General features: G+C 46.7%; 1 protein-coding gene across 2 annotated transcripts in view; it reads left to right on the plus strand.

Annotated features, from left to right (window-relative positions):
- SLC38A10 (solute carrier family 38 member 10) overlaps positions 1 to 12,224 on the plus strand; it is a 79,849-nt gene extending 67,625 nt beyond the window's left edge. Inside the window, exons 12-16 of one of the 2 annotated variants that reach the window (XM_082212411.1) lie at positions 938 to 1,105; positions 1,302 to 1,691; positions 2,851 to 2,952; positions 7,828 to 8,007; positions 8,567 to 12,224. In XM_082212411.1, the coding sequence (XP_082068537.1) occupies positions 938 to 1,105; positions 1,302 to 1,691; positions 2,851 to 2,952; positions 7,828 to 8,007; positions 8,567 to 9,732 (2,006 nt within the window). In that variant the 3' untranslated portion in view covers positions 9,733 to 12,224. The remainder of the gene's footprint in view (positions 1 to 937; positions 1,106 to 1,301; positions 1,692 to 2,850; positions 2,953 to 7,827; positions 8,008 to 8,566) is intronic. The other variant, XM_082212412.1, reaches the window with a different exon arrangement.
- Positions 12,225 to 15,603: the final 3,379 nt, after the last annotated feature.

The raw sequence follows: 15,603 nt of genomic DNA on the forward strand, positions 1-15,603 counted from the left end.
TCCCTTGGCCATGCCTGGCTTCTTCACTGTGCCTGTCCTGCTGCTTGACATGCACAGAATGCAAATGAGCAAGAGCAATGCTGCCATCTAGTGGCTCCAGCAGCAGCATCTCATTTGTTCTTAGTAAGTGCAGCGCTGTGGGTTAAACCACAGAGCCTAGGGCTTGCCGATCAGAAGGTTGGCGGTTCGAATCCCCATGACGGGGTGAGCTCCCGTTTCTCAGTCCCTGTTCCTGCACACCTATCAGTTCGAAAGCACGTCAGAGTGCTAGTAGATAAATAGGTACCGCTCCGGTGGGAAGGTAAACAGCGTTTCCGTGCGCTGCTCTGGTTCGCCAGAAGCGGCTTAGTCATGCTGGCCACATGACACGGAAGCTGTACGCCGACTCCCTCGGCCAGTAAAGCGAGATGAGCGCCACAGCCCCAGAATCAGCCATGACGACCTAATGGTCAGGGGTCCCTTTACCTTTACCTTTAAGTGCAGCACGGGGGGGGGGGGGGGATTTAGGTGAATGGAGGAAATCCATGACCAGATCGCCCAATGTTTACTTGTTCAATGAAATGCAGCATGTGGGTGGGTGGAGAGCTGTTAAACAACTGAAAAGGCACAAGGGAAGTGTGGGGAGCTCCGATGCAATTCCCCCAAATTTGCTTCCTCTAGTTTCTGTTTGACTTGTAGTCCTCCCCCACCTACCCTAGGTCAAATAGCAGTAGAGTGGAATTTAGATCAGGGGTGCAAGAGAAAAGGGTCAAACCGCATTGCTGCTCCAATCAAATTGTCAATACCTCTCCTGCACAGCTGCATTTAATTAAGAGCAGAAAGCAAGAGGAGATCCAGTTGCAGATCTCCTGTGCAATGCACAATTTGGCCTAAGCCAGCTCAGCAGTGCAAGAATCTTGGCCTTCCTTGCTCGCTTAACCATCTCCACCCTTTTCAGACCAGAAACCAGCCATTGAAGAAGCAGCCGATGGCCGCGACAAACCCAAATTGCAGAATGGGAATGAAGAGCTGGAAAAGGCACAGATCTTGGATCCCATGGATGTGCCAAAGAGAGGCGAGAAGGAGAAGCCGAAAGAGGAGGTGCAGCTGGACCGGCCTGACCAAGGTAATTTAGAATTGGAGCTGGGGAAAGTGAGAGACTGTCTGTGAACTTAGCCAATTCCACAGCTCTTCCTGTAGTTCCTAATTCTAGTTTAATTTCGTCTTCAGCCAGGTAGATGAGATAGCAGGGAGTGACACCTTCCTTTGCAGTGCATCCTCTGCTCTTTGCTGGCTGACCCATCTTCCTTCTCTCCCCACAGGCATTGCACAGCCTGTAGGAGAAGCCCACCGCCACGAGCCCCCGGTGCCACATGACCAGGTCTTGGTGGATGAGGGCCAGGACCACGAGGAGCCTGAAGACAAGCGGCCGCCAGCCAAGAAGAACGACCTGGCGGAGGGGAATGCTGTGTTGGGGAAGGAGCAGGAAGAGGCACAGCGGAAGCCCGTTCCTGAACAGGCAAAGGGAGAAGGTGGCCAGAAAAAGGTGGAGGACCATCCAGGGAAGGAACCCAAGCCTCCTGCACACGAGGATGAACGCCCCCCTTACAAAGACATCCAGCTGGACAAGCATGGCGAGAGGGATGGCTCCCGCCTGCAGCAAGCTGAACACTTGAAGGAAAAGATGCAACCTGAGAAGGAGATTGAGACAGGTAAGTTCCTTCCCCCTGCATCTTCCCAGGGAGTTCGTTTTTATCCCTTGGGACCCTGAGATATTTTGCATTTCTGCAGTTAAACCGCAAATCAGTGCAGCGCTTGGCTGTTGTCGCAGAATTCTGGAAGAGGGCACCGCTGGCTGCAGGGGCACCTGAGTTGCACACAGCCGGAGCGTCCAAAGGCTCAATAAATCACTTGCTTTCCCTTTCCTGGTGCTTATCCATAGCTAACCCCTCTCGCCACATGACCTCTGCCCGCCCATCCCCAGAGCCTAATTTGCACTGGCATTTTCCTCCTGCCCATGCCAAAAAAAGGAAAAGATAAAGATCCACATCCTACAGCAAGACAACACAGTTTCTGCCATCTCGAGTGAAATAAAAAGGATTTGCTTCCTTTGTACAGTCATACCTTGGGTTACAGACGCTTCAGGTTGCATTTTTTCGGATTATGGACTGCCGAAACCTTGAAGTACCGGAATGGGTTAACTCCGGGTTTCGGCAGTCACGCATGTGCAGAAGCGCTAAATCGCACTTTGCGCATGCACAGAAGCACCGAATCGCAACCTGCGCGTGTGCAGACACGCCGCTGTGGGTTGCAAACGTGAATCCCGCACGGATCATGTTTGCAACCCAAGTGTCCACTGTACCTCGCTTTTAATGAGTCTTTATATAAGGGAATTTTCCAGTGAAGAGTTCTCAGGCCCCCTGCTCAGCCACTGCCTGCATTGTAAGTGTGGCTGGATCGGTTCGCCTCTTTTAGTCATTGCTGGGGTGCGTGCAACGAATTGCCTGGCACTGTCAGATCCTGCATTATCTACTTCGCAGTAGCTTGCTCGCTTGCGAAAGCATCAGGTGCTGTGCTGAGCTGCTCACCAGGGACCCAGGGCTAGAAGAGCTCGACAGGTGCCACATTGCTAAGTGCCCACTGCGAAGCTCTGTAGGGTTAGGGTTTGCATTTCAATGGGCTCAGGCAGTTAGCCCTGGTTTTGCTGCCAGCAGGCTCTAGCACTGTTAAATATTTTTATGACTTTTTCTGCAGTCATCAAGTTGGATAAAAGCGGCGTGGGGAGGGGAGGTGGGGGTGGAGAGGCAGAGAACATCTGTCGCTTTCCTTTCCCCATCAAGGAGTGTCTGTCTGTCTGTCCCTGGTATACAGGTGAAAAAAGGGAGCTGCCTGCTCCAGAGAGGCCGGAGCCAGCCCAAGCGGAGCAGAGGGAGCTTCGTAATGCGGAGGAGAATGCAGACAGCAAGCTGGAGGGTAAGCGATGTCCTTGCTCTGCCCCCCAGATGCACACTCTGGGGCTCCCATCTGCCTCCCCAGCAGCCCTTGGTGTGCGTGTATGTGTGTGTGCTCAGCTCGTAGTTTCCGTGAAAGAAAGGAACAACCCAATCAAGGCTAGGTTTGCAAGGCCAGGTCATCTTGCCTTGGCGTAATCTTGGAAGTTTGTAATCTGAGGCTGCAGCCACCTGGGCACCACAATCCCACCGGTGCCGTAAGCCAACTGTGAAAGCGATAGCGCTTCCGGGAGAAAATAGCCGCCCCTGCTTGTAATGGAGAGCACACTCCTCTCTCTATTCAAGGTTGCTCTGAAAGGGGAACAGCGCCCCTGGAAAAAAAAGTCCGCTCCCTTGCTCCAAGCAGTCTGCACCTGGATTGATTTATCATGCTGTTATCCTGCTTTATAGCCCCGAGAGACTCCCAGAGCAGCTCACGAAAGATTTGCACAGTCCAGTCCCAAGAAAGTTTGTATACAATAGTCACATGGTGCCCAGGTTTATTCAGGCACTATTTGCCACCTTCATTCTTGCTCTTCCCTGGTTATCACCAGGCAGCAGAACCACTGGGGATCCCTAGAGCAAGCGAGGCTGAGCTGCTGGACCTTACTCAGCCCATGATGGAACCAGGTCTTCCTTTGCTGGTAGTTGGCAGTCTTCTGATGGCCTGAAACAAGTGGAGTTTCTCTCGTTCTTTTGTTTCTCTGTAAGCAAGGGGGAAGATATTCCTTGGATACAGGAGATTCTCTCCTTTCCGCTGCTGGTTTCTCCCCTCCCTTTCCCTTGCAATGCTTTTAAAGGCCACTGACACAGAGATTGCTCTTGGACACAGGAGCTCTTTCTTAGTCAAAACACACAGCCTCGGGCTCTGCTGATCTGGTGAGTGAAGCATAACCTCAGAGCAGGTCCTTGCTGGAAGTCCTCTGGTCTGAGCTTTTAAGCTGTTACTGTGGAAATCTGATACGACAGAAAAATGGGGGCTTCCTAGAATTAGATGTGCTCTCTGCCAGTCCTCTCATGTATGGATGCCTCTGACAAATAAGGAGATTCTGGGCAGAGCAGCTCCCGGCAATCGCATGGAAAAGATTGTGTCCCTTTATCAGTCCAAAGCACTTGACTCTCCCATTTCAGTGTAACTCTCTGGGGCAATTAGCTTTGCACCCAATCCCATCTTGCAGGACAGTAGCTCAGTGGCAAAGCATCTGTTTTGCATGCAGAAAACCCCAGGTTCAGTTCCCAGCACCTGCAGGTAGAGCTTAGAGAGATCCCTGCCTGAAACCCTGCACAACTGCTGCCTGTCAGTGTGGGCAGTAGTGAACTAGACGAACCAGCGGTCCGGCTCAGTGTAAGGTTGCTTCCTATGTTCCATGTCATGTTCTAGACTTCCATACATTGCTGGCAGGAGGTCTGTGGATTAGTGGTGCACAGGGATAGGTTTGCTATCACAGTGGAGATGTTTTGAGCCTGTGATGTGGAAACTGGGACTGTTCTCAGCGAAGGGAACATTGGTGGTGTGCCGCAGAGCACTCTTCTAGAATCGGTGGCATTCCTGCTCAAACAGAGCATAGCTAGCAACCTTAATTAGGAAGTAGCAAGAGCCCTGAGAGTAAGCTACGAGCTGAGGGTTCTAAATAAGGTAATATATGGTCAGTGTGACCTCCATGTAGGAAAGGTAAGCTGGCAGGTGTCTCATTAGCAAATATGTAAGGGGAAAGATGGGTAAAAGCTATAGGGAGTTAACAGTAAGAAAGCGTGTTCTCTTACATGAATTCCTACGTGACAATAGTGATCACGCTATGTAGAAGTATCTTTCGTAATCGCCGAGCCTGAATAAGAGAGATTCCTAGGCAAGGCTGGTGTGCTTTTGAGATGAGGGTGTCACAGTTTTTAAACCCTGCTCCCTCCCCATGTCAGACTTGTACAGCACATACAAAAAGATTGCATTTAAACATGCGCAGAGTGCCTTCTCAAAGAGGAGCTCCAAATATTCTCTACATACCCATGGGCACAAGGAATTGAGCATGGCTGTGATTTCCTGACAAAGTGGAACCTCCCAGCATCGCTCGTTTCAAGTTTTAAACCATGGCATACTTTCATGAATCTGTGCATATGGAGGGGTGCAAATGCACGTATTTCCAAACACCAGATTCGTCAAGTGCTTTTGAAAAGTTGAGAACGCTCGCTTCTGGTTGCCTGCAGATCACCTTCCCCCAGTGTCATTCATCTTCTCAAAAAGCAACCCACTTTCCCCCTCTCAAAAGTAAATATAAATATAAGTAAATATTACTGTGGAAAGTAAATATAAGGTTTACAGCATGCTACAGATTAAGAGAGAATTTTATGAAGTTGCAGCATAGGTGGTATTTGACACCAAATACACTAGCAAAAATGTCAAAATCAATAAAGGGTAATTGCTGGAAATGTAAGACAGAAGTAGGAACCTTCTATCACATGTGGTGGTTGTGTAGCATAATTAAAAGGTACTGGGAAATGATCTAAAATGAACTAAAAAAAAAGTTTAAAAAATCCTTTCCTAAAAATCCAGAAGCTGGGGTTAATAACAACAGAAGTCACAAAAAAAGAGAGAAATTTGTTCCTGTATGTGAAAACAGCCACCCATGTGTTACTAGCCCAAAAATGGAAAACAGACAAGGTACCAACAAACGAAGACTGGCACATTAAACTGTTAGAATAGGCAGAGCTTGCAAGAATGACCACTAGAATAAGAAATCAAAATGATGAAAGATATAAGGAGGACTGAATATTGCTTATTAAATATATGAAAAAGTATTATAAATAAACAATCTACCTAGCAGGATGGCAAGATAATAAGAAATAACTTATAAATAACTAAGAAATAACTAAAGTTTATAAAAGTAGTTATGATAAATGGAGTGAACCAAGGAAACGCGGGAAGAAGAGGAGATGAAAGGAACCATGGAAGGAGAGGATAGGAAGTTGGTTAAGTAATGTTTTATGGGCTTGGGGTTTTTTTGGTCTATTCTTGAAAATCTTAAATTGCAACCTCTTTTTTATTTTAGAGATTCTTTTCTTATTGTATTAGAGTCGTGCCTTGGAAGTCGAACGTAATCCATTCCGGAAGTCCGTTTGACTTCCAAAACGTTCGGAAACCAAATCACGGCTTCTGATTGGCTGCAGGAAGCTCCTGCAGCCAATCAGAAGCTGTGGCAGCCCAGTCAGACGTCCGGGTTCCAAAAGAACGTTTCCAAACCGGAACAATCACTTCCGGGTTTGTGGCGTTCAGGAGCCAACACGTCTGAGTTCCAGGGTGTTTGGGATCCAAGGTACGACTGTATTTTTGTCTACATTTTGTTGACATGGAATTATATCAGAAACACAAATAAATAAAATTATTGATTAGAGAAAGGACAAAAGAAGAAGAAGGGAAATGATCTCAATATCTTATCCTGTGGGTGTGTCTGCTCAGGTATGCAACACGGAGCTGGGTCCACACATGCAAGGTGGTTTGGATGAGGCCTAGTGTGCAGTTCAAACTTAGGCAGGGGGAAAGGTGCCTGAATTGACTCTGGCTACGTTGTCCCTTTGGATGGCAGGCAGTAATTCCTGCTTAGACGGTCGGTTCCAGTCAACAGGGAAGTGGCTTTTCTTCCCTTAGCCCAGTGTTTCCCAAACTTGGGCCTTCAGCTGTGTTTGGACTACAGTTCCCATCATCCCTGACCACTGGTCTTGATAGCTAGGGATGATGGGAGTTGTAGTCCCAAAAGAGCTGGAGACCCAAGTTTGGGAAACACTGCCTTAGCCCAAGAAGCACCCATTGTGAGATTGGAAGAGGAGTAGAAGGGAGCCAGCAGGAAGCCAATAGGCAGCCAATATTCAAGGTTTGTGTAGGAGAAAACAGACCGACTACCTGAGAATGACTTGTCTGCTTACACTGAGGAGAATAGGCTGCCTGAGTCACCGTGTGACCCACTGTAGGATGTCTCCTAGTCCTCCGTCTGAAAGCTGGCTTGAGTTAAGATCAGCCTGAAATAAAAAGACCTGTATTTTCCATAAAAAATCTCCTTGCGGTACATGTCTATACGTTTGATTACTTGTTTTCTTTTTTTGTTCTACAAAAAAAAAAAAAAGCACCATGGTTTCATAATGTCTTTTTCCCTTCTGCTTCACAATGGGACTGAAACAGCCAAGATTAAAAAGCTAGTTGCAGGTATGGATCAAAATAAATTGCAACTTTTAACCCTAAACCTCCAGGATTTGAATTTATACATAGAGTGTACGTTGAAGGCGCTTGTGAAAAAGCACTGTGTGTTTTTAAGCTTGAACTTCTTGCAAGTACTCGAGTCTTCACACTGTCCGTGGCTTGCTTTTGACTGGGCACCTCATCCTGGAATCTCTTGAGATTTCATTGGTTCCTTCACAGCTCCCAAACCATTTAATCTCAACGCGCCTGAAACTCCCTCACTTGAAGTACCGCTTCCTTTTGAATGTCACGCAGTTCGTTCCCTATGCCTGCCTTGGTTTTCCATTTCGCTTTGATCCAAACTCGACTTCCCTTTGGAAAGAGCTACCCCTCACTACTTTGAAATGCATTGTGCATTGCCGGTGTTCAGTGTACAGACAAAAGAAGACATGGTAAGAGAAAACGACCCCAGAATGATAATTTATTTCCAGAAGGTGCTTGGGGAATCGGGTTTCTCGTGGCCATAGGTACCAAAGTGAGCTATGACCTCAAGATCTGATAAGTGCAAGGCTATGCAAGTGTTTTGTGGAGGCAGTAGCATGCCCACTACTACTCTTTCCGAATTCCTGTGTATGGTAGAGCATTGGGGTGCATTCATTCCAGCCCCATTTCCCCCCCTCCCCTCTCTCTTTCTAGAAGCTGGGAAGGAGAAGGTACTGGACCATGCCGCCTTGTTAGAAGTGATTAAGGAGCAGCAGGTTCAGCAGAAGCAGCTCTTGGATCAGCAAGCAAAGTTGCTGGCCGTGATTGAGGAGCAGCACAAGGAGATCCACCAGCAGAGGCAAGAGGAGGAAGGAGAGGAAAAGCCAAAGCAAGGTAAACAACAACAACAACAACAACAATAGAATTAGTAGGGGTTAGGGAGCCACTCTGAGAAGGGTGGTGCCAGTGGACCATGAACGAAGCCCATTTCTTCAGCTTTGCCCTAGGAATGCTTCTTCTCCAGTTCCCTCCTTTCCATCTAGCAATACAAAGCCATTCTGGAAGCCAGCATAGCAGAAGCTGTTTCCTGGCGTGAAAATTCTCACTTGTGTGTAATTGGAAACCACAGGAGGATAGATGGGAGTGGAGGAAAGGCGACATTGGGGTTTGGGGAGACATCCACGTTTCTCTGCAGCCATTCGGAGCTGCAGGAAGCCTGAAGCTTAGGAGGAGCCTCTCTGCTTTACTACATTGCTGCCCTTGTTTATGAGTTTCAGAATTAACCAGGTCACCATGGCAGTCAGACGTGAGCGGTGGTAGGGAGAATTTGGGGTGGGGAATGGTGTGACCTCCTTATGAGGCTGTTGTGTGAACTCCCCGGTTGTTGGCAGTAGGGAGATTTCCCCTTTGTTAGAACGTGCAATAACTAAGAGCTGTTTGCTTTTCTCTGCAGCAGAAATACACCAAGAACCTGACCTGCCTATCCTCAAAGGTAAGGAAAGAGAGGATGGTCTTGAAGATAAATTTGAAGACGTTGGAAAGATTATACCAAATAATGGACTGGATCGTCCTCAGCATGGGTTTGACAACCACCCCCAAGATTCTAATGGCCAGGGAAGACAACAGGCCACAGGAGAGCAGCAAGCCGACAGCAAATTTACTGGAGCTCCACCTAAAATCCCTGCAGCTCATCCAAATGAGGCTGAGAAGATTTCACTGCACCAAGCTGGGAAAAATCAAGCTGGGAAGTTAGTGGAGCCGGTCAGAAGCGACTCACAGGTAGCCAGGGCTGGTGGGCATCACCAGGAAAAGCAACTAAAGATTGTGGGGTTGAAAGAAGGCCAGGATACTCAAATGGCCCAAAACGCCCTGGAAAAGATCAAGAATGTCCAGAAAATGGTTGAGGTTGCCCAAAGAGCTGTAGGTCAAAGAGAGATGCCTGATGCAGCCAAAGTTCATGTGGCGGCTGAGAAGATTGCTCCAAGAGTCTCCGAGAGAGAGCCGCTTGCCAGGGAGGCGAACAAAGAAGCGCCCCGTCATCAAGAACAGCAAGCAGATCCTGCGCATAAACCAAAAGTCTCCGAGAACATGCACGAGAACCTGGAGGTTCCAGGAGTTGTGAAGGTCGAGAAAGTTGGAGAGAAGCAGGCGTTACCTTTGGACCACATTGGTAAAGTGCAAGGCCAGGGGGGCGGTAGTAAAGAGGGGGTGGCAGCCGGAGGCCACAGCCCGCAGCCCCATCGTGCCAATGAGCCAGGGCCAGATTTGGAGAGCGAGCGAAAAGAACCAGAGAAGTTACAGGAGTCGGAACACGACTCTGCTGTGAAGCCAGAGAAGGCTAGGCTTGCCCCCAGGGAGCATGAAAATGCCAAACCCAACAGAGACCTCAAGTTGCAGGCTGATCTAGACCTGCGCCGTAGGAGGCGGGACCTTGAGGAAGAAGAGAGCGAGACGGGAGATGTGATAATTGGACTAAACCCCCTCCCAGATGTGAAAGTCAATGACCTCCGCAGTGCGCTGGAGACTCACTTGAACCAGGCAGCAGAAGGTGCCCAGCAAGCACTTCATAGTCGGCAGATTAAACAGATAACTGTGGCAGAGGAGGAGGAGGAGGGGTGAGAGAGGAAGGCTTTGCACGACTGAGACCAAACGTTGGGACATTTTGGGATGCCTTGTTACTGAGCTGCCTGCAGTTGGAGATGCAACTGTCGGCAGCCTCAATCAGCTAGCTCTATCTGGACCGGACAAATTTGACTGGCGCAATCTTGAGGGAAGAAGAAACTGCATCGCTGCCCAGCCACTTTCATACTTCAGTACTGCAACAGCTTGTCCCTTCTCCTCATTTCTGCTGGTGGCTAACCTGCAGAGCATCTCAGTTTTGGAGTGCTTTGTGCTTGCCACCTTTCCAAAGAAGCATTTGCATTTTATTCTCGCTCAGTTGCCTTTTAACTATTTCCTTTAACTTCTGTGTGTTTGGAACTGGAACTCGTTTTCATGCTTGCCGTTTGATCTCGATCAAATCTGCCTCTCCGCTCGCATCCCTTACAGTGGGGAGGGGGAACCTGGGACCCTCCAGATGTTGTTGGACTCCAGTTCCCATCGCGGGCAGTGGAAAGGGATAGTGGGGGTTGTATTCCAGCACCACCTCGAGGGCCACAGGTTCCCCCCGCCTGCCTTTAAATTAATTTTGGATTCTTCTGTTATTTGGGGAATGGGTTGATATGCCTTTGGGAAGAAGGGGGGGGGGGAGAAGTTTCATGGGTGTCTCAAGTGAGAAGACATTCTATCAGTTTAATGGGTCCAGAAACGCAAAGCTAGTTAGTGTCAGAGGCATCCTTAAACAAGCTCATAAGCGGCTGTTCTGATGCATCAGGGGTCCACGTTAGCAATAAAGAGGTTGCCCATCATTTCCTCCTCTTGCTCGACTATCAAATATTAGGTTTATGCTTTTAATACATTCCTATCCCAAGTGCATTATGGAACCATACTGTGCATGAAAACTCTGCCAGCCACCTGCTGCAAGAGGAAGCAATTTAAAGGAAGCAAAACGAAGAGATTCCAAGTCGGCGTTATTCCAGTGGGCCAGCCTGCGTCTACCTCTTTCCTCCATTTGGCAAGTGCAGGCAGCGCTGTTTAAAGCTACCCCTACCTGGTCCAGCAGTCCAAGCGTTTGTGAAAGGTGGTCGTGCACTTGAGCAGAGTGCCGCTTGGTTTCAGGCCTCCTGGTAGGGTTTGTGGCATTTGCTGTTGACAAACGATGCGGCGAAAATGGAAAGCTTTTGACTCTTAGATGCCCCTAACAGCTGATGGTATCGTCCCATCTAATCTAAGATTCTCCATGCTGCAGAAATAATAGAATTTGGCACTGTGGGAATGTTTTGTTATAAACAAGCAAGGTCCTTGAGTCTGTAAATTGGCCTCTTTCTCCTATCAGTCTGTTTATCTGGAACAGTTATGGGTTTAGGGTGCAGAAATACCTGTGATGGCATTGCTATTAGGACAATAGCAATGCCATCACAGTCTTGACAAGTGAGGCAGAGCTAGATCCTGCCTTTGCCGTATCTTGCCTGTGAAGTGTGCTTGATGTGTCTCCATTAAAGGAGACGGAGAAATGTGGCTGGTTCCACTTAACCTACTTTGAGGGACATTTTGCCTTGTCATAAGCACGATTGTCATTATAGCCTTAATCTTCAGAAGACTCACTGGGCCGATCTGGACATATCACTAAACCATACTTTAGTGTTACGAGAACAAACCTAAGCAAGCCTTGAGTGTATATATTTCCCTCCTGTGATGTGAGCTTTAAAAAAAACAAAACTTTTAACATCACCTGAACACAACAAACTGTGTTTAATCTTAACTATGATTTGCTAGAACAGCCAACTTCAGGTAAGAAACTTGCTTGCTTAAACAAACTATATAGTTAAGGTTGATCATAGAGTGGGATTCAGATGCAACATTAAGGTGTGGCTAATGTGGTGTCTTCCATATATTTTGGACTGCAACTCCCATCAGCTCCACTCAGCATAGTCAAAGATGCTGGGAGTTACAATCTATCAACATCTGGAAGCTATCATGTGGGCTACCCCACATTAAACCAGAAGTGTAAGCTTCTGATCACAGCCTTGCATCTTTTTTGCACCAGAGGTTTACTGTAGTTTGTTCTCATACCCATGGTTTAGCATTACATGCAACCACCTCAAGTAGTAATGCTGCTCAAAGCACAGTTCAGCCACAGCTGAGACTGCTGTTACTTCAGTTTAGTTTTGTTTGTTAAGTAAAAAGGGGTTAAATGTTTCTATGATCTTTCTACATGTGTTCTATTTGTAAATACCAGGAAAGTTGCTTTAATATTAAAGGGTTATGGAGATGTCCCTGTATGTCCTTGTCAGGCTTTTTCTGATCAAGAGCGATGTGATCATGTGCTGTGCCTGTTCTGTAACTAAAGGACCAAAGATACTTGTGACAATGCTCAATAGAGCAACTGAATTTTAAACAAGCCATCTCCCTACAATTGTGGAGAGTGAAATCTGGGGAAGGAGGCTGTGGACTGCACCTGGTGGATTATGGACAGGCTGCACAAACAAATAAAGTCAATCCTAGCATTTTCACCTGGAGCCTTTTGTTGTTCTTGATGCAAATAACGTTTGTATTTCACAGAATGTGATTCCTAATCTACAACCAATATGCACCAGTAAGGAAGTGACCCTTCCTCTCCTGTTGACCCTGGCTTGGTTTGAAGTCTCTTAAATTCTCTTGAACTCAAATGCCACCCAAAGAGCCATCAACTTGAGAGTGTTTAGCATAAATCTGGGGAATCGGGAGTTCAGTTCTTACTAAGTACCAGGGGGCCATTGCTTGTTTCCAGCCATTTTGCTGCCAATGCTTTACATATACTGTGCGTAAATCAGTTTGCGAGGCACACTTGTAAAATAGATTTAGAGGTATTCGGTTGAAAGACAGTTTTAAATATTTTTACTTACATCCAACCACATTAAAAAAAGAAGTCATGAATCCAGCGTTCTTTGATACAGGGCCCACTCAAAAGACCTATCTAAATGGAGACTTGACTCCAGATTTGAACACTTGTCTAAAATTGTCCTAAGAACCTTCATAGCTCTTTGGCCTTGGATGCCTACAATGATGAAGGGCTCACTGGCTTTCTTTGGTAAGTAGGAGCCACAATGCTGCACCAATCTTTGCACTTCTAGTGGGCGGATTACTAAGCTGTTCAGTAACCTTGGCCTTTAAAGCCTTTTTCTCCTTAGGCAGTTTCACTGATTAGATTTTTTTTTTCAAAGCCTCAATTAGGAAATGCATGTTCAGAAGGGAAATCAGGCATGCAGTTACAGATTCCTCAACACGGCAGGGTTCAGGGTATTATTATTTTTTAATATGTTTTCCCGCCACAAATTAACAAAGGCTATTATGGAGTCCTGACACCCTGGGCCTTCATATTTCCTTGCCCCAAATCTTCAAGAACTGGAATTAACAAAAACCAACTATCTTGAGCAAAGCTCTAGCTGTAGTGCTCTACTTTGCATTTTGTTCCTGTAAGTAGGGAGGGAACGAGTAAATCCTTGGGGCAATATTGATACTAACAGCTAATTTAACTATCCCACAGGCATTGGAGAAGGAGGGCTGCTTATTTACTAATTCCATATTTCGTCAACCAGGCACCTCTGGTAAAAGTGCAATTTTATCACGCCCTTCTTGCTTGCAGCACTTCCATAATCAGATTGACTAGAACAGGGATCCTCTTGTAGTGCAAAAGGTTGGTTGAATAGTCTTTCCATGCCTTCCAGTCCATGATGTAGTATTTTGCTCGCTCCCTGCCCCCCCCCCAACTGTGTATCAGACATGTTTAAAGGTAAAGGTACCCCTGCCCGAACGGGCCAGTCTTGACAGACTCTGGGGTTTGTGCGCCCATCTCACATCTATAGGCCGGGGGCCAGCGCTGTCCGGAGACACTTCCGGGTCACGTGGCCAGCGTGACAAGCTGCATCTGGTGAGCCAGAGCCGCACACGGAACGCCGTTTACCTTCCCGCTGGTAAGCGGTACCTATTTATCTACTTGCACCCGGGGGTGCTTTCGAACTGCTAGGTTGGCAGGCGCTGGGACCGAACATGTTTACACCATATTTAAATCAAAAACCCAGATGCACTGGGTCTTAGAAAAATTAGTTCTGAACAAAGCTTGTTTACGTGTGTAATTTGAACAGCCATAGATCTGCATATGTTGCAAACTTTATTTTTTTAAAAAAAATAAATCTCTCTCCTTGGTACAATATGGGTGGATCAAGCACAAAAAAACAACTATAAATCCAGGTTTGCAGTCAGTTGTGTGTCTTCAGTACTTCACTTTACATTCCTTTTTGCCTGTAAATGATGATACATTCTGATGAGTCATTGTCACTAGGATTCATATCACTAATTAAGGATTATGTAAGTATCTGTTGATATATATGTTGCACCATAAAACGTGATCTTAAAAAAAGGAGTACGCCAACCCTTTCCTCTTCTGATGGGTGACTCCAATATGCTAAACTCCATTTTAAAGCAGGATACCTGTAATTACCATGCAAAGATCCTTGCAATTATGCATTTGAGCTCCAGATGTTTTGGACTACAACTCCCATCAGCACAGCAGCACAGCCTAATGGGAGTTGTAGTCCAAAACATCAGGAGGAAAACAGCTTGGCAAAGCCTAATGCAAATAGTTTCTCTTAAAGACCACAAACTGCTTTTTAGCAGCTGCTTTAGTCAAAATTCCTTTTGCTGCAAAACATGGACACCCACATGAAATGAATGCTTCTGATAGCAGGCCCTTTGATCATAGATGCTAGTAGTGAATTCATACTCTATAGTAGATATATGCGGAGCCATGGGGATTTCTGGCACCAGTGGTGCTAAATAGAAGATACGGTTTATTTTATACCAAATGAGAAACATTAATGCTTTCAGAGATAAGCTACATGGACTCTCAGATTTCAACTCTGAATTGGTGTTTCTTTATAATAAAAAAATGCTACAGGGCTGTGAAAATGCTACAGAAGTGCCACGGTATTCCTCTTCTGCCACAAGTGTGGAGGCAAGCCTCCAAAGTGTTAAGATGCTTGCAGAACAGGCCAGAAGCACAACAAGCTTAGGAAAAGGGGAACCTATGGCACTCCAGTGTTGTACAACTCCCATAATCCCTGACCACTGCTTTGGCCTGATGGAAGTTGTGACTAACAAGACGTGGATGGCCACAGGTTCCAGTCCCTGAACTCACCCAGTATCCTATTTGGTGGCTGTGAGAATAGCAGCAAAGAACTACTTCCCGTTAATGTGAGTGTGCAAAATTTTCAGTTCTCATCCTTGCAGAAAGCAGCATATTACTTTTATGGGATGAACTGTGGCTTAAGGAAGCTTCCCAGGCTGGTGAATAGCAATTACTTAGGTTGTTACTCAATAAGACCCCCTAGAGCAGGGGTGGTGAACCTTAGGCCCTGGGGCTAAATGTGGCCCTCCAAGCCTCTCTTATCTGGCCCTTAGACTGCTCCCCAGGCCATGCCCCTCACTGACCCTGCCTTGTACTCTACTCATGTTCTGGCCTGGCTGGAATCTGTCATTGAATTCTGAAAATACCTGGATGAAAGACACAGAGAATTATGGGGAGGGGGCATAGAACCTAGCCTAGGTACAAAGGTAAAATTTACATTAATTACTCCTCTCATATATATATATATATATATATGCTTTCGTAGATTTTCACGGGTACAGGAATGCAGGTTTTGGTGTCTTCGGGTGTCTTCCCGTGTAAGAGTCGGGGTGTCTGTGCGACCTGTTTCGACCTCGTCGAAACGTCGCACAGACACCCCGACTCTTACACGGGAAGACACCCGAAGACACCAAAACCTGCATATATATATATATATATATATATATATATATATATATATTTACTCTGGCTCTGCACACCACTGCCATGCAACCCTCTGAAGGTTG

The sequence above is a fragment of the Podarcis vaucheri genome (genome assembly GCF_965113315.1).
Source record: "Podarcis vaucheri genome assembly, chromosome: 2".
Taxonomy (NCBI): domain Eukaryota; kingdom Metazoa; phylum Chordata; class Lepidosauria; order Squamata; family Lacertidae; genus Podarcis; species Podarcis vaucheri.